The 19,319-nt window shown below is 47.8% G+C and overlaps 1 protein-coding gene across 4 annotated transcripts in view; it reads left to right on the top strand.

Annotated features, from left to right (window-relative positions):
* Positions 1-17,570, top strand: part of ASB18 (ankyrin repeat and SOCS box containing 18) — a 63,079-nt gene extending 45,509 nt beyond the window's left edge. For 3 of the 4 annotated variants that reach the window (XM_082658701.1, XM_082658702.1, XM_082658700.1), the window contains 2 exons: positions 15,327-15,440; positions 16,194-17,570. In XM_082658701.1, coding sequence (XP_082514827.1) covers positions 15,327-15,440; positions 16,194-16,379 — 300 coding nt within the window. In that variant the 3' untranslated portion in view covers positions 16,380-17,570. The remainder of the gene's footprint in view (positions 1-15,326; positions 15,441-16,193) is intronic. The other variant, XR_014297009.1, reaches the window with a different exon arrangement.
* Positions 17,571-19,319: the final 1,749 nt, after the last annotated feature.

Consider the following 19,319-nt stretch of genomic DNA (forward strand, 5'->3'; position numbering starts at 1 on the left):
TGGTCCAGATGCAGATTCTGATCCCGCAGGAGGGGATGGCAGAGTCTGCATTTCTAGCAAGACTAGAGATGAGGGTGAGGTCTTGGAACCACACTTTGAGGAGCCAGGGCTGGGCAACCCTTTCTAGAGTCACTAGAAAATGAAAAGGTTGGGGGGTCAACAAGCATACTCGAGTGAGACCTTGCAGAGTTGTGACCTGGGGACGCCAGGCCCTTGTTTCTATGATGCCGTCATGGCTCAAAATATTTTGGCAGATTGTTTTTGGTGTAATTGATGAACAGTGAAATCAGTCTCTTGTCGCATCTGGTATTTGGCTTGAAATGAAATACGCAGTGTGACCATCCACCTTATTAATAGGATTAATGATAGCACTTCACAGATTTCTTTCATTCAGTCCTCACCACACGCCTGTGAAATACACCAGGTTCCTGACATTCCCTTACCTGGATTTCAATCAGGTGAAATGCCCTGTTCAGGGTCAAGGTTGTGTTGGGACCTCAACCCCACTTTGCAGACTTGGCTCTGAGCCGCTTGTCGCCTTTCCACGTGTCAGATCTGCACTGAAATGATAAAGATGAAGAATAAACATTTCTTATCAGAGAAAATAAAGACAAAATGTTTCCAAAAGGAAAGTTCCCAAGATACTAGTTAAAATAAGCAATTGTCCTCCCCCGAAAGACTTCATTGAAGGGAGGTCATTCCATTCGATGTAAAATTGGCTGTGCTAAATTTAAAAATTATCCCAGACTCACCGGTCATATGCCAGAGACGTGTCTGGCCTGATAAGCTTTACACAAATAGCCTAAAAGCTGTTATCCTAAAAGGACAACAGCTAGATGGTCTAGATGGTCTGAAATAGTGAGATTCACACATTTCTTTCAGATGCTAACTTTGCATCCCAGATGCAAACAGAGTAAAACTCTTGTCTCTCAAAACACAGGTGAGAATGGAAAATCCACCCAGACAATTCCCTGGGTGTTTCCTTACTTGACAAACTTGATGACAAGTTTCTTACGCCGAGTCTTGCACCGTCTTCGAGTCATCCTCTTGAGGCATTCTACTAATGCAGTGACTTCCACGCCGTGCATGGACTCTTGAAAGGGAAGAAACGCCAGCCTTTCTGTATTCTATAACACTTCCCTTTTATATTCATGATTCACATTTAGACGTTTCCCAATATTAGCAGGCTTAGTCCATCTACCGATAAAATGGAAACCTACCACCCCTCCAGTTCACACCGTGTGTGCCTTAAACCAAGATGCACCCTTCAGCCCTTATGGTGTGAAACGACATAAAGAATGAACAAGAAACAACAAAGAAAGAAACAAGACTTTACATGATGCCCAACAGTGAAAAACACCTGGGACAAATTCTTTTAAAGAAAAACAGTATATTTCAGTGGTGACCAGTACTAATCCTTTGTTAGCCTCGAAGGCATTCGATTGTTAGAGACCGCTGTCCAGGTTTCAATGTCCGAGGTGCAGCCCCACAGGCATCATCCCGGGGGACAGGACTTCTAGCACCTGAACTCTGTCTCCAAGGCTGTGGGAATCACCCCACCCTGACCTAGAGATGCAGAGCAAACCCAGTGCCTCCCCTTTGGGCCTCCAGGGGCCCTGTCCTGGGATCCCCTCATGACATCCTTTGTCAGCCACACAGGAATGGAGCAGGTCAGTGGGTGGGGTGCGGGGTGGCTGTGGGTTTGGGTCTGGGGACAGTTAGTTACAACGGGGACCCAGAGGCCACGAGAGGTGCTTGGCTTCTGGAGATGATGATGAATCTCCCAGCAGTTCCACACCATTGCGGAAAGAACCGGAGTTTCTTTGAGAAATCTTAATACTTTGAGGCTTTCACAGAGCACAGTGCAGGGAACCTTCAGTCAGTTTGTTGAATGAGAGAAGGGGATTCCAGCAACTCCGGGGCACGGCGCTGCAGTTAAAATCTTTGGAAACGGGCCTCCGATGTCTTTGCGCTGAGACCCGCCCACACCTCGGGGTGGGGGTGGGGGCAGGGGGCGGTGCGGAGGAGGTCCGCAGCCCCCTGCCCCCAGCACCCCACCCCCGGCGCCCCCGGCTAGGAGCAGGTTGCGGGCAAGAGCGCGTTTACTACCAACCTGGACATCCTCCAAGCCAACGTACAAGTGCCTGTGAGGCTCTGGCCTCGCCCCAGGACAACCAGGGCGAACGCTCTGGAAATGTGGCATCAGCATCCAGACCCCCTGCATGTGCTCCACCGGGAAAGGGGTCTAATCAGCACGCGGGACATCAAAGCGCAGACCCGACTCGCTCAGCAGCCCCGTGGAGCGCGCAGCAAACACGCTGAAACGAGCCACAAAGATGCTCTGCAGGCAGGACTCAGCGCCATGGCGAGGCGTACACAGAGGCACCGGGGAATGTCACAGAGCACGCCAGCCGTGGGCAGCAGCCGCGCTTTAAATAGATGTAAAGAGACACCCACGGAGCTCAGAATTACTGAGGCAAAAGGTTTCACAGCGAGCTTATGACATAAATCACAGTTCCCCGGTGCCCAGACAAAGGCACCAGCGCCGCAGCAGGCGGACTCGAAGCATCCGTCGGAGCCGCGCGCACTGCGCTGCCGCAAACATCAAAGCGGTGTCACGGCTGGGAAAGCAAAGCATGTGGACAATGCCAGGCCTTTCTGCCCGGCTGACCGCTACTTAACACCAGAGTCAGGTGGGGACGCGAGGGCAGGTGCAGGTGCGATGTCAGGATGCGGCCAGGTTTGAATTCTGGAAGTTGCCGGGACGCAGGGGGCCCGGCCTGGAGGAGAGCGGGCAGGAGGGCAGAGAAACGCCCACGAGGGTGGAACCAGACCAGCTGCCGCTAGTTGACTTCGTGGGTTGGATGCTTGGTCTGGGATAAAGGCCTTTGCTCACGTGCCTCTCTCCTCCTGCCCCTCACCTGGGCAGTCATAAAAAACTCACACTTAGATTTGCCCAGGAGCTGGGGAAGTGCCAGGCCAACACTGGTGATGAAAGCTCTCCCCCACAGGCATCCCTTAAACACTTATTCATTCAACAAACATTTCTAGGGAGCGGCTGTGCTCCCGTGCTGGTGGTACAGTGTTGAACCGGAGCATGGGTATTTCCTGCCCTCATGGAGCGCCAGCCAGGTGGGTGAGATGGCCTTGACTCAGACAACCACACACACCCCTGGGAAATTGCTGTGACGTGAAAAGCTGCAAAGCCAAGGCCCTCCAGACCTCGAAGGTACCAAACGAGGGGCCAGACCTGGCTGAGCAGCGAGTCCGAGGCCCCCTCGAGGGCTTAGAGAGTGATTCTGGATCTGAAGACTGGAGACTTAGCTGCGTGAAGAGGGGAGGGGAAATCATTCCAGGCAGAAGAAACAGCAGGTGCAAAGGTCTTGGGGCAGAAGGAACTCTGCAATGTGTGCAGGGGTGGGGGGTGGGGGGATGACCCAGTAGCTGGAGGGGAAACAGCAAGAGCCGGGACCCTAGGCAGGGCCCCCGTTAAGGGTTTGCGCCTTTGTCTTAAGAAAAATAGGAATCTATTACGTCATCTTAAGCAGGACAGGTGACATAATCCAGTGAGAATTGGAGGGTGATTTCTCTGCTCAGGGGTAGAGAACATGCTCTCTTGGGGGCTTCTGGGAAACCCCTGGCTGCTGTGCGGTCCAGGTGAGGGATGCAGGTAGCTGGAGCAAGGGGAAATGGGAGGTGGAGGGCGAGAATGACAGATTCTAGAAATATCTGCAAACCTCTGGTCTTGCCTCTCCTTCTGGGCATTGACCACGCTGCACATATGGACCTGAAGTTTTTGTTTTCTTTTTACCGAATTACGGAATTAGGTAACGTGACTTCACACTCCAATTTCCTAGAGTTTTCCGTGGGGCGAGCCTGGGGTCGTAGTAGTCAAAACCCAGGGCTCCCTTCCCTGCCTTTACACAGCAGTGCCTGCACGCTGCCCCCGTGGGAGCGGGGAGATAAGCTATCAGCAGTAGCGCGCCTCTGTTTTCCTTGCTTTTGTTTTATTTCTCCATCTACATAGAAAGCAGTGTGCCCGTGTGATTTTTCCCCTTAATTTTCTTTCTGCCGCCTCATTAGCTGAAGAGAGTGTGCGCGGACCCTAATGCCATCAGCGTGTCAGAGTAACGTGGCAGCCGCTTCTCCACAGACAGCAAGGAGGCAGCGGAGATTTTTAAACTGTGTTGGCGTAAAAATAATGAAGGCAGCCAGCTGCCTGGCAAACGTGAGGGGGGCACAGCACGGAGGGGTTGGGAAGGGCCCGGGAGCCCCAGAGAGGTGGAACAGAGGAGAGACAGGAAATGAATTCCCAGAGACAGGCAATAAGACTTTGTCACAGTCCGTGACCCAGGGAGGAGGGGCCTGGAGGAGGGGAGCTCTTACTGAGGGAGGGCAGCTGTTCCTGGGGGCTGGGGCTTGAGGGGAGGGATGGGGATGTCCAGGTAGCATGCAGTCACTGGGAACCATTGAATATTTTGCAGAGAAGTGAGAGGGCCAATGGGAGGGTAGCTGGAGAGTCCAGATTGGCCTGAGGAAAGTCTGAAGATGCAGGAATTGCCTAGGATACCATGTAAAGACAGACAGACTAGATCTGGAGGGATCCAGTGTGAACTGCTCTTTTCAATGGCATGGTTTCCTCCCAACACAGAAAAGGGGCCGATGGAATTCACTGTGCTCCCGGAAATGGCATGTTAGTGGTGGCTCGTGTAAGCCAGAAATACCAGCATGTCAAGAGCACACGGTGGGGTGCGAGGCTGGGCTGGGAAGATGCATGCCTGCCTGGCTCTCCCTCTGCAGCTCAGCCTACCGTGTTCATTCTCTCCTTCTCTAAAGCCCACTTAAGCCGGAGCTTGTGAGAGTAATGGATTAGGGAAAAAACAAAATTGGGGTAGGGAGGGGACCAGAGATGATAATAGTAATAGGATTACCAATTTAAATGGGCAGCTGCTCCTGTCTTCATGTTAAAATATCTGTGAAGACGTAGACAGGAGGAAGGAAGGATGGAAGGAAGAGGGGGAGGGGGAGGAAGCAAACCCACGGCACCAACAGGAAGATCTCATGTCTGAGTCAGGAAGGGCTGACGCGGCTCTGCTCCACGGCCCTGAGTTTTCAGGCAATCAGGCAGACATTACAGACAAATAGTTTAAGTCCACCGGGCAGTAGGGGATGCTTGTGGAGGTGCAGTGCATCATGGGAGATGCAGTAAAGTGCAGAGGTGGAAACTGAGGAACCTGAGTTCCATGGTAACCTGCTACCTTGCTGGGGGGAGGGTGGGAGGAAGAGGCCTCCTGGTGGAGCACAGGTCACGAGGCTGGGCATCGCCCTCGTCAGCCTTCCTCCACTTTGCCCCTCCACCATCTCACAGGTGAACAGAGAACGGGACCATGGACTTCCCCTGCATGTTGACAGACCTCGTGTCTGGATCTCACCTTAATCAGAGATGAATACAGAAAAAAATTAATGGATTCATTGTGGGGAAGGGCAGAAGAAGAAAAATGAGATAGCATCCTGAGAGTAGAGACGAAATCTGTACCTCTCATCAAAAGATCCAGAAGAAGATCTGAAAAATTGTGTGCCCTGTGTGCCATCCTTTATGGAATGCAAGAAGATCTCGTCTTTAAATCCATAAAACCAGACAGGTTAAGCTGAGGAGTCAATAGAATGGCATGAAAAGGAAGATGGAGATAAATTTATACCAAGAAAGCAAGAGCACAGTGGTAGGTCAGATTACACATTAAAGGAAGTAGAAGGCAGAACTGATTCATTAAAAACATCAAATCAATGATGTAAGTGAGGGTGCTGTGCTGTTTGCATGTGTGCCCCCAGATCCAGTCCCTGCTGCCTCTGTGTTCTGCTCTGCGTCCTGATAGGGTACAGGGCCCCTTCAAGCTAACACGGAGCCCCATATCAGCTGGCTTCTGACTGGGTTCAGCCAACGGAGACACCATGGGGAATTGGAGGGGGAGGGGGAAAAGCCAAGGTATTTCTCCCCCTCTTCCTCCACCTCAGGTAGCTTCTACTGCAGCACGTGCATCTCCATGGCTCCAGTACCCCCAGGGGGCTCCTTCTCATAGTCACAGCCCCACCAGGCAGCCCCTTGGTTCCAGCCTCCCTTGTATCTCTCCTAACAAGAAGCACGGGCTTCAGGATTGGTGGTTTCTGAGTCTCAGTGACATCATCAAAGAACCAGATGCCTTTCAAGCTCAGTAAGTCAGCCTTGCCCTCAAAATGGTCCTTCTCTTGGTCCCTACTAAATGGCTTCCAGCAACTGGGCCAACCAGCCTCCTATTCAGATCCAGCTGTTTTCTCTAGAAGCCCTGAGGAAGTCTTTCTTTGTGTCTTATTGGCCTCAGTTGGCTTAAACCTGTCCTTCCCCAAACCATTAAATGATGAGTGGAATAGAATTATCATGATTGAATTAATCTAATCATTTGGAGTGTTGGGAAGTCAACCACAATGTTCACTACAAAGGACTAATATTAAAAGATCTTCTGGGGCTTTCCTGGTGGCAGAGTGGTTAAGAATACGCCTGCCAGTGCAGGAGACACGGGTTCAAGCCCTGGTCCAGGAAGATCCCACATGCCACAGAGCAACTAAGCCCATGCGCCACAACTACTGAGCCTGCGCTCTAGAGCCCCCAAGCCACAACTACTGAGCCTGTGTGCCACAACGACTGAAGCCTGCGTGCCTAGAGCCCGTGCTCCCAACAAGAGAAGCCACCACAATGAGAAGCCTGCACACTGCAACGAAGAGTAGCCCCCACTTGCGGCAACTAGAGAAAGCCCACATGTAGCAACGAAGACCCAATGCAGCCAAACATAAAAATAAATAAAATAAATTTATTTAAAAAAAAAAAAAAGAGGGCTTCCCTGGTGGCGCAGTGGTGGAGAGTCCACCTGCCGATGCAGGGGACACGGGTTCGTGCCCAGGTCCAGGAAGATCCCGCGTGCCGCAGAGCAGCTGGGCCCATGAGCCATGGCCACTGGGCCTGCGCGTCCAGAGCCTGTGCTCCGCGACGGGAGAGGCCTCAGCAGTGAGAGGCCCGCGTACCACAAAAAACGAAAAAAAAAAGAACTTCTTAAGTGCAAAAGAAAAAACAAAGCCAAGAAACTAAAAAACAAAGTGATGGTCGTAAAGGACAAAGAGCAGAGAGCCAATTCACAGATAAGTGATATTATTGAAGAACATACAACAATGGATCAGAAACAATAATCAAAGACATAATAGAAGAAGACTTAGCTGCACTAAAATATCTTAACATAGAGAAGTTGAATGGACATTCTCTGCAAATCAGTGATGGGAGACACATACCGATATACATTCTAAAAAAAATGTTCTAAAAAGGCTTGCAGAGTATCCAAGCAGCAAACAGGTTATTCATAAGGGAATAAAAATCAGGCTGGACTCAGATTTCTCTGCTGCAGTGTTATTGTAAGACAATGAAATATCATCTACAGATTTTTAAAGAAAAGGTTCGGACGCTAGAATTCTAGTTTCAGCCAAGATAGCTTTCATTTTGATGGCAAAAGAAAGACACTTTTAGATATCAAGGGCTCGTAAGACATGCCTCCCTAATGCATTTTTTTAAAAGAAAAAATATTTCTGTTTACTGCATTATTTATTCAACAAATATTTATTGAGCACCAGCATTTGCCAACAACATACTAGACGCTTAGGAGACCTAATGAGTGAATAAATCAGGGGAAAAAAGTATCGCTTCCCTCATGGAGCTTACATGCTAATGGGGAAGACAGACAGTAAACAACACGCATAATAAATGGGCCAATAAAATGATAAGGGCTAGGGGAGAAGAAGCAAGACGGGAGACAGTGCGTTTTAAAGAGGGTAGTTAGGATGGGTGGTTTCTGAGTAGACTTGAGAGAGGTGAGGGAATCAGCTAAGCAGATGTCTAGGCAAAGAGCAGCCCAGCAGACAGGCCAAGAGTCTGTGGCCCCAAGGCTGGAGTGAGCCTGATCCACGTGGGGAACAACAGAGGAAGCAGTGTGGCTGAAGGTGGAGAGAACCAGTGGGACGGTAGCAGGAGATAAGATGGGAGAGGTGGGGGAGGGGCACAGACTGTGTGGGGTCTCGTAGGACATTGCAATGACTTTGGCCATTGGAGTGGTTTGAGCAGAGGAGGGGTATGGCCTGACTGACATCTTATGAGGCTTTTTGCGGTCTCCATGTTGAGAACATACCTTAGGAGGAACAGAATGGAAGTGGGGAGATGACTTAGGAGGTTGTGACCTTAATCCACCTGAGGGATAACGGTGGCATGGACGAGGGAGGTGGTCTGATTCTGGATGTATTTTGAAGGTGGAGCCAACAGGATTTCTTGACAGATTGGCTGTGGGACATGAGAGAAGAGGAGTCAAAGATGACTCCAAGACTTTTAGCCTGAGAGACTGAAAGGTGAGACGCACCATCAACTGTTATGGGGAAGCTTATGGGGAAAGTAAGTCCGGGGCTGAGGGGAGACTTAGGATTTACGTTTCCGATACATTAAGTGTGAGATAGAGCCAGCCACAAGGAGATATCAAGTAAGCAGTTGGCTATTCAAGCCTGGAGCTTGGGAGGGAGGTTTGACTGACCTGGAGATACGCTTTCGAGGGCCGGTGGCATATGGATGGTATTTAAAGCCAGGAAGCTGAATGAGATCACCAGGAAGGGAGAGTAAATAGAGAAGAGGAAGGAGGACTAAATCCAAGGCCATTCCAGCAGGGAGAAGATGCAGAGATGAGAAAGTAGCAGAGGAAACAGAAGGAGCAGCAGTGAGGGAGGTGAAGGAGTAGAAGTGTGGCTTCCTGGAAGCCAAGAGAAGAACACATCAAGTGGAGGACGTGATCAACTGTGTCAGAAGTGCTGATACACAGCACGAGGCGAGGCAGAGCCATGACCACCAGATGCAGCCTGCTCATGGGCGCTCTTGGCAAGGGCGGGTTGGGTGGAGTAGTGGAGACAAAAGGCCAGATGGGATGGGAGTACCCAGCTGACCAAGAGGTGATGGGAAAGACTGTCTCAGGATTGGGAAACTCAATCTGCACATTGTCTCAGGTCGACCTCTTAAATATCTCTCAAAATCTTTCTTCTCTTTCCATCCTGGCTGCCACCAGCTGAGGTTAGGCCACCACCATCTCTCCGCTAGATTGCAAAAATACCCTCGTAACTGGGCTGTCTGCCTCCAATATGGCCCCATGAAACTCTTCTCGACACTGTAGCCATGGTGACATTTCTAAAATTAAAACCTGACCCTGTCACTCCTCCACTCATCCTTCAAGGCCTCTTGGGTGCCCTCAGGGTAAGTCCAGCCTCCCTCCCTATCATGGCAGACGGTGGTCTTCTAGATCTGACCCTGCTTTCCTCTCCAGTCCCAGTTTTCACTACTCTCCATGTCCAACTCCATGCCACAGCCAATATTTTTTGTTCCTTTTCACATTCCAAGTTTGGTAAATGTTTTCTCCACCTAGAACATTTTGGTCCTCAGAACTCTCCACACCTTTCGTAACTCCTACTCCATGTCTTAGCTTGAATGTCACTTCCTCCAGAAATCTTTCCTTGATCAACTCACCACCCCATTGCAAATCTAGGTCTGAGTTAGGTGTCATTTCTAGCACCTGGTGATTCTCTCACCATAGTACTACGGCACCTATACATTTATTTTTATTACTACTACTACTGCTACTATTACTTGAGACTGTATCATTTGGGACCGTAAAATTCTGTGAAGCCAAGGCTTGCCTTTGTTATCACACAAACATAACACAATCTTTAACGTCTAGTAGGAAATTGATTAAATATCTGTGGAATGAATGGCTTAAACAATCCAGTTAAAATAGAGACAACTTAAATAATTGTCAGGCAGGTGGTGAAACTAAATGCAACTACCAAAAGTTATTTCCCAAGGAGATATATAGCATAAAATAAGATCTTGTACTAATTATAATCCAGAACACAAACTTCAGATGTTACTAAGGAGGGAGAAGAATTGGTTAAGAGAGGTGAGAGAAGGGATAATGGTACATCTAGAGCGCAAAAGATACTATTTTGATGTTTAGAGAAGTATAGGTTAATATATTTTTATTCTGAAGGTAACCACTAGTACAATTTTAAATAAGATATAGACTTCCAAAATATAAAAGATAGGGACTTCCCTGGTGGCACAGTGGTTAAGAATCCACCTGCCAGTGCAGGGGACATGGGTTCGATCCCTGGTCCGGGAAGATCCCACATGCTGCGGAACAGCTAAGCCCGTGCACCACAACTACTGAGCCTGCACTCTAGAGCCCACGAGCCACAACTACTGAAGCCCGAGCGCCTAGAGCCCGTGCTCCGCAACAAGAGAAGCCACCGCAATGAGAAGCCCACGCAAGGCAACAAAGACCCAATGCAGCCAAAAAAAAATCTTTTTTAAATATATAAACGATAAATACAAAGAAAATACAAACCTGTGTAACAGAAATCAGACAACAAAGGAAACAAGAAGCATAAAAAATCGTAAGGAATAAAACGATAGAAGTAAAACCAGACAGATTATCTATAACAATAAATACAGATTTCTTAAGTTACCCTATTACCAGTAGAGACTCTCAAACACTTTAAAACAACGTGAAACAAAAGGTTAGAATTAAAGAGTGGGCAGAGGGAATTCTAGCAAAAACAAACTGAAAATAAAATGAGGTACTGATATCAATATGCAATGTAGACAAATCCCAGGGAAATACGCAAAATGAGAAGAGAAGATTCGCTCGACACTGATAACGGATACAGTCCATAGTGAAGAGATAACCATTAAGAACCTTACGTGCCAAAAAGAGATTATGTTACAATGGAGAAAGTAACTGAAAAATAATAATTCTAGATGATTTTTAATTCATATCTCAGTCTTTCCCATAGATAAAGTAGGGAAAAAAATGTTAGAAGCTTCCAATCATAAATGTGACATATACATGTTGAACTTTGAACCGTCAAACAGAATACAACTTCTAGTACTTCAAAATCAGACATTATTTAAAGCCGGAATACAATACTCCAGAAAATTAATAGCAAAAGTTAATTTTTAAAAATAATTTATGGAGTTCCTTGGTGGCCTAGTGGTTAGGATTCTAGGCTTTCACTGCCGTGACCCGAGTTCAATCCTTGGTTGGGAAACTGAGATCCCGCAAGCCGCAAGGCACAGTGTGGCCAAAAATTTTTAAAAATTAACTTTTTGAAAATTTCATCACACGCTCCCAAATGAATACTGCGTCAGTAGTTATTTAATTGCAGACTGTTTAAGAAAGAAAGACAGTGACAACATTGTGCGTCAGAACTTATGGCTCGGACCACACCTCTGTTCAAAGGAAGATCCAGAGCGCTTGAAAAATTGCTTTATTGTGACACAAGAGAAAACACATTGTCAAGTTAACTGAGCAGTCAGTCCAAGGAGCTGGAAAGAGAAATGGAGAAAGGGATTAATAACGATAAAGGCAAAAAGCAATAGATTGGAATATTTTTAAAGAGAACTGATCAATGTAATCCGATAGCTGGTTTCCTGAGGAAAAAATTAAAATAGACAAAATTCCAGCAAGGCTAAACATGAAAAACAATTCCCAATACAATCATAGTGAATCTCAAATGAGACAGGGTGCTTATTCCTATATACAGTGGAGATACGCCCCTGCCCAGATTTGTTCTCCACCTGCATGGACACGGCTGCAAGGCTCCTGGCCCTTGCTTCCTGGGTTTCACCAGTGCAGTGTCCCAGAAGCAGGGGAGTGAGGAGAGTGAGGTCAGAGGATGTATCCACTTGGCGCCCTCTCAGCTTCAGGCCCAGGATCACCCACCCCATGCTCTCACCCTGCAGACCCAGGAGTGGAAGTAGCTCTGCTGCCGGCTCTATATCAATGCACTGTTCCCTGTGGTTCCCCTGGCTATAAATAAGCCCCGTATCAATAAACCCTCCTGGAATGATCCTGTATCGAGTACGCCATCTATTCCCTGTTAGAACCCTGACTGATACACATGAAATGCTAAATTTCTTTTCTTTTTCCAGGAAAATATAGGTGAACAAAATTGAGCCAAGAAGAAATCAAAACAAAATATGCCAGTAACCGTGAAAGAAATTGAAAATATTAAATTATCACCTACAACTAAAGGCTAGGCTTAAAAGCTTCAAATGAAAGGTCCGTCATGCTTTCTTATTTCCAATAATTATCTACTTTTCAAAATCTACCAGAGTATTAAAAAGATAGTTTTCTCAGATGGTTTTACTAAGTTAACATAAAGTGATATTAAAACCTGACAATAATAGCTCAAAAAGCTGAAACTGTAAACCACATTTAGTTATCAAGAGAGCTGCAAAAATCTTAGCAAGTTGAATCTGCCATTCTATTTAGAAGAATAGCCAGAGTCTGTTTTGTGAAGGCAGAAATGGGTTAATATTGGAAAGCCTTTTGGTATCAACTTGGTTAGAAAAAGGCAAAAAAAATAAATCCTAAAATTTGTAGTAACCTAGGAATACAAAGATATTTCCTTAACTTAGAGTATTTATGTGAAACTAATACCCAAGATTATGGTGAAATGTTAGAGACAATCCTATTTAAATTAGGACTAAGGGCTTCCCTGGTGGCGCAGTGGTTGAGAGTCCGTCTGCCGATGCAGGGGACGTGGGTTCGTGCCCTGGTCCAGGAGGATGCCACATGCCGCGGAGCGGCTAGGCCCGTGAGCCATGGCCACTGAGCCTGCGCGTCCGGAGCCTGTGCTCAGCAACGGGAGAGGCCACAACAGTGAGAGGCCCGCGTACCGAAAAAAAAAAAAACAATTAGGACTAAGATGATGATGCCTGCTATCAATGTCGCTATTTAACATTGAATTTTAACGCTCTAGCCAATGTAATAGGACAATAAAATAAGAAATATTAATACTGAGGAGGAGAAAATACCATTATTTGCGAAAATGATTCCCTACCTGAAAAATAACCTTAATAAATAAAGTGTACTTACAAATCAATAGAAAAAATGAATACACTGTAGAAAAAATGAGCAAAAGACATAATTTAGCAATTCACAAAAGAAGAAAGGCAAATGGTCAGCCAAAAGTAAACATGCCATATTGTACCTATCAGATTTAAATAATTAATGAGATGGTCTGGGTAGGAAGAAAGAGGCACTCTCATACTCAGTTCTTTAAAAAGTGTAATAACTGGGCTTCCCTGGTGGCGCAGTGGTTGAGAGTCCGCCTGCCGATGCAGGGGACACGGGTTCGTGCCCCGGTCCGGGAGGGTCCCACATGCCGCAGAGCGGCTGGGCCCGTGGGCCATGGCCGCTGGGCCTGCGCATCCGGAGCCTGTGCTCCACAACGGGAGAGGCCACAACAGTGAGAGGCCCGCGTACCGCAAAAAATAAAAAAATAAATTAAAAAAAAAAAAAAAGTGTAATAACTTACTTATAATTTGACAGTATGTTTTAAAAGCCTTAAAACATACACAGCCTTCGACCCTGCAGTTCTACTTCCAGCAATGCAGTATAAGCAATCTAAGCTGGGGGCAGAGAGAGAGAGAATTGTGTTCACAGATGTTCACTGTTTATAATATCAGAAAATACTGCGGCAACTTATAGTAGTTCATTCATTGAATTCATTATGATATGTTCATACAATATTTTATGGCCACTAAAAATGATGTTTAAATGCTCATTTATAATTTTTGAATTGTTCACAATCTATTTTGATAAAAAATAAATTTTCAAAATGATGTGCAAAGCACTAGCTCATTTTGGTATATATATTAATTCCTTGTCTAAGTGCATATAACCTTAGTATATACAAAATGTTGACAGTGGTTATCTCTGAACAAAGAAATGTGAAATTTTAAAATTTTGCTTTCCTGGGTCTTAAAGGGATGTTAGATCTGAAAGAAGCTAGGTAAGCTGTAAAGGGAGCAACCGTATTGGGTGTGTTCAAGGAGCACCGGTGAGCGTGCTGCAGGCCACGCTCGCCATTGGCTCTGACTGTTGTCTACTGTAGGTATTTGGTGCCTGACCTTAGAAAGATTGCTTCACCTCAGTTTTCTCAACCAGGAAATAAAAAGAACAATTCTGCAACACTTGGTAAGTCCTAAACCTCACAAACAGAGAATAATGAAGTTGCCCTGCCCCTCCCCAAAATCAAATCTGAATTTGGTCAAGCTTCTGAACCCAACTACTAATTTACAGAAAGCTGAGAAAGAGCGGCATGCCCCAGGGATACAATCAGCAAAATCCCAACAGTGAGAAACTCTACAGGACAAATAACCTAGTTTCTTCCACAAATATGTCAACATGAAACAGAAAAGAAAGACCTGAAAATATATCACATCAACCAATGTAAAGGTGTTGGTCTTATTTGAATTCTTATTCAAACAAACAAATGACTGTTTTTGATATAATGGCATTTAAGAGAAATTTGTGAATTTAACCATTGACTATATATTAGGTGCTACTAAGAAACTATTGTTAATTTCTCAGCTGTTACAGTGACAACTGTGTTTGCATTTCTTCTAAACTTCCTTTAAGAGACACACAAATACTTACGGATGAAATGATGATACACTGAATTTGCTTTAAAATAACATTAGGGAGGGGATCTGGAGGTATGGATAGGGCAGGATTGGCCATGAACTGATGTGGGTACGTGAGGGTTTCCCCTACTATTCAGTCTACTTCGTGTACTTTGGAACTTCTTCATAACAACAACACCAAAAAGAAGTTTATTTTTTAAAAAGCAAGCACTGTTTCCATCTCTGTGATGAAGCTGATGGACTTGAACTGTAGACTTTGCAAATTAGAAAATAAACATTCTTTGCCAGTGGGGACTCTGAAAATAAAACGGAAAGGCCGAGTGGAGAAGAAATGGAACAGCAAAGCAATTCTTCTCCCCCAGTTTCCCGACACGTTAGAAAATCGAAGTAAGAAACTGGGAACACCATCCCTGGGCCAGATTCCCTCCCAGCAGAGCATACTTCCTTTTCTCTGAGCAGCTCCCCGGAGCCAAAGGAGCCTGCCCGGCCATCAGTATATTCCTCCTGGGAACTTGAATGCCTACCGCTTGGCCCAGACGTTTCGTGTTGATAAGACAGCCCCTTACAGAGCTCTGCCCTGTGCTTACCTGTGCACTAGCTCCTGGGGCCCTACAACGGCCCTATTGTACTGTTACTGGGATTGCTACTGTTCCCTGGGAGGACAGTGACGTCGCACAGCCAGGAAGTGGCAGCAGTGGGACCCAAGCACACCCTCCTGTCTCCCCACCCTTGCCCACCTGGACCCAAAACCCAGCCCACCCAAACTGTGCCTCCCACCATTTCCAACCAGGTGCTGAAGACCTGCGCGCCAGCCCCAGCTGTCCTCGAGGTTCTTTTCAACTCCTACCCTCAGCTCCGTGTGTCAGAGTCCTGGAAGGAGGTGATCCCTGAAGAAGTGTTTCAGGTGAGGAAGCTGCCCCTTCTTCCCCCGTTAGTACAAGACTGTCGTCTGTTTCTGTTCACCCACGTGTGGAGTTTTGCACTAATACTCAGGTAAGTAGAAAACACCTGGAGAAGGGACGAGAAAGGCAAATTGGGGGCATATATGATGTGTCTGCTTTTCTTCTGGAGGCTCAGTAATCACACAACCTGTGGTTCTGATTGGGGTCCTGTGGGCTGCAAGGAACAGAAAACCGACCCACACGGGCTTAAGAAGCTCAGGGCTGCAGTAACCACTGTCCAGAGGAGGGTGGGCCGTGGAGGTCCTGGCTCCTGGGTGTCAGTTTCTTTCTCAGCTTAAGATATGACCGAGGCAGCTGCTGGCACTGCGTCCACATACAACAAAGTCCACAGGTGACTGTCAATTAAGAAAGAGAGAACTTTTTGTTTCTAGAAGCTTCTAGAAAATGTCCCCTCGTGTTTCACTGACTTGAGTCCTGTTCAGATTACTGAACAACAAAGTGTGCTCTACAAAGCGGGTGGGCAGAGGGGAATTCTAGGAGGTTCTACCCATAGTATCTGAAATCACCCAAAGCAGACTTCCGTCTGACTGGGCAGGAGCTGCACTTGAGAAAAGTATCCGGACCCTCTCGGGGAGGGTTGTCCCGCATCAGTAGCCGGGAAAGGATCACCTGTGCCGCCAGGGCTCTTCTGTCTGGGAGAGAGACGTGTGTTGGTTCCGTGTGCCCAGACTGACGTTCCCCCGCCTTCTTTTCAGATGCACCAGCCTTTCTACCAGTCCCTCTTTGCCTTGGCCCACAGCCCACGCTGTCTGCAGCATCTCTGCCGCTGTGCCATTCGGAAGCTGTTTAGCAGAAAGTGCTTTTTCCTCGTGCCCCAGTTGCCCTTGCCGAAGTCCCTGCAAAATTACCTTCTTCTGGAGCCAGAGGGGGTTTTGCACTGAAACCCAGAGATTTGGACCAAGACACTTGTGCTCTTCTGTGGAGGCTCCAGGGTTACGAGGGGCCCTGGATGGGACTTGGCACCCACCCTGTGCACGGACTTCACTCACCCAGCTTCAGGTCCACCTGGGCATGGCATTGGCAATAAAGGCCCTTTCTGCCTCTCAGGGTTGCTTGTAAGGACTGGAACTGTGAATATCGTAGTACTTGTATCAGAAAGTACCTTTCAACGGAGGTTGAACTAAAAGGTATACATATTTTTCCAAGGTCTGTCTCCTGCCCACAATGCGTTGGCAGCATTCGAGCTGCACCCCGCCCCCCCCCCAGCCTTCAGACCCTCTGCCTCAAGGGGAACACCCCACCCTTCCTAGTGCTCAGACCCTTGGAAAGACTCTGTCCCCCAAACATGACAGACGTACACACTGAGAGAGGACACTTCTGTATCGAGAGCCCCTGCCCGGGAGCCCACTGGTGCTTCCCAGCGTATCACAGTCCAGAGTCCCTAGAAGGACGTCAGAGGGGTGGTGAGCCAGACGTTCTGATCCGATGTGGGTCTTCTGTGCAACGGCCTTACCAAACGCCAGCGGATCCAGCTGTGGGGAACAGTCCAGGAAGCCAGATGCCGGGGACAGACACGGGTTCCTGGAGGTTGCCGTCAGCTCAGCCCGAGCATCCGGGATCGGAGAGCTTCCTTAAAGGTCGAGGGCTGTGTTAACCGTGTCTTTTATTTTCTGTGTTCTGGTGCTTCGACATCTGGGGCCTTTCGGACCCTGAAGGGACTGCTCCTCCCAGGGTTAGCCAACTCCTAGAGATTGTAAACAACATGCCCCCAGGCATCCTTTTCAAATACAACTCGACCAACCCAGAGTTCACTACCTACCACCTCCCTGGAGCTCCAGCCACTGCCCCTCCAGAGCCAGTCCCGACAACCAAGGCCAGCCCCTCTGCCCTGGAGCCCACTGCAGTCATTCAGACTAGCCAGTCCTACGCCTGTGTGTCCTGCCTCGCCTATCCTTTCCATGGAAACCACAATAAGGTCTCTTGCCCATGTCCCCTCCCCCCACTTCCTGATCAACCCTGGTGCCTCCCCGTGTGGTGTGACCCTTCTCTTGGGAATGGTGACTAATAAACCATCTCTTCATTGATAACTGTCTCCCAATCTGTTGGCCCTACTAGACCTCACATTTTCTATTAAAAACCATCTCTTAAAACAAGGACTCTTTGTTTTCATTCTCTGAGGATAAGCAGTGGCTGCCCATTTTCCAGTTTGAGCCCGTGCAAGGTGCGGCTGGGACGAACCTCAGGAGGGCGGGCATGCCATCCCACTGTTTGCAGTGCGCAAGTGGGGGTTCCACACCCCAGTAGATAACTGCGGTCTAAGGTGGGATGCTCTGTCTGTGAGTGAAGCCCACTGTGGAGGTGAAAAGAATGAGGGTGGGCGTCACGAAAGGAGTAGACCGGCTGAGGCTTGGTGGATGGCCAGATCTCAACACAGCAGGTCAGGCCAAGGGAGGGATAGGACAGCATCCCCCTTCAGCTGACCCACCCACATCCTGCCCTTTGAGACCGACATCTCACCCAAACGACTATGTAAACACGGTTCAAGATCCCACACACCCTCACCCCAGGCAGATGGCTCTCCCCGAGCCCCTCCCACGTAGACATTCTGGAGCTGCCCCTGGATCAAAAGGAAAACTTGAACAAAGGCAGGGGTGCAGGAAAGTGCACACACCATGGAGGAACAGTGATTCGTCCGCCTGGAGGGAAGGGTCCCTATGCTTCGGCCACTGGAAGGAGGCCAGTCGGGAGGGTCTTGGCTTCCAGATCAAGGATTCTGAACTTCATTGCACAGGCCATGGGGAGCCACAGAGCAGGTGAGCAGGTGTGACCCCAGTGAGATTCTAGGAAGTTCCTGCGTCCTGGAAAGGGATGCAGCTCACCAGAGGGCGGGTAGGAACCCATGGTGACACCCCAGAGGTGGGGCTTCAGATCCAGGCTGCTGCACTGAGCAAGGAGAACAGTTACAGGTATCTACCGATCGGCTGCAGTTTGCTCAGCTGGGAAGTGAAAGCGTGCCTACCTCTCTCACCGGGCTGGGACTCGGTGAGATAATTCGTGAGGGCAGCAGGCTTCTCCAATCTGAAGGGATCTTGTTGAAATGCAGATTCTGACACTGGCGTCTGGGGCGGGGCCCCAGATTCTGTGGGTCGGCCAACTTTCACGTTGCTGACGAGCTTGGGTGACGCCCCTGCCCCTGGTTGGTCCTACTGAGAGCAGAGTGCAAAGCCCTAGGCCCAGAGGCGGCCCAGAGAAGGAAAGCAATAAATGGTTCCTTCTCTTATTATGGTTGTTTGATTATTAGGAGAAGAAAATAGCCTAATATTGGGATAAAGACTGCAAAAATGGAAAAGCAAAGCAACGTTATTTATGAGAAAAATGAGAAAGGCGGAAACAGTAAGAAATACAGCCCCAGCAGCTACTAAGGAGCCCTGTCCTCGCGGGATTTTGCAAATGAGGATCTGAGTGAGCCTCTGCTGCCTGACATAGCCTCTTCTTCAGCCTGCCCTCTCCACCCCCCTCCTCCTTAGAAAACAGGTGGTATTTCTGAATGCACTAAATTTTAAATATGTTTTGGAGTCCCGGAACAAAGTAGAACTCTTTTAAAACACATTGACTTTAAATTTCTAAAAATCTGATGAATAATGACCAATTTTCAAAAACATGTTTTTCCCCAAATTACAGCTTAAAAACAACAACGTGATTCTCAGAGTGAGCCCCAGACATCTCCCCATAGATGCCGAAATTCCACCCCTGTGGAATTCTTATTCATTATTTCACCCCCACCCCCCAAGAATTTTCTTATAAAAATCAGATGCTCCCAGGTAGAGCTCATCCATGAAGTTCCTTGGGGATAAACCATTCACTCATCCATTCAGTCATTT

Source organism: Grampus griseus (genome assembly GCF_964374135.1).
Source record: "Grampus griseus genome assembly, chromosome: 7".
Classification (NCBI taxonomy): Eukaryota; Metazoa; Chordata; class Mammalia; order Artiodactyla; family Delphinidae; genus Grampus; species Grampus griseus.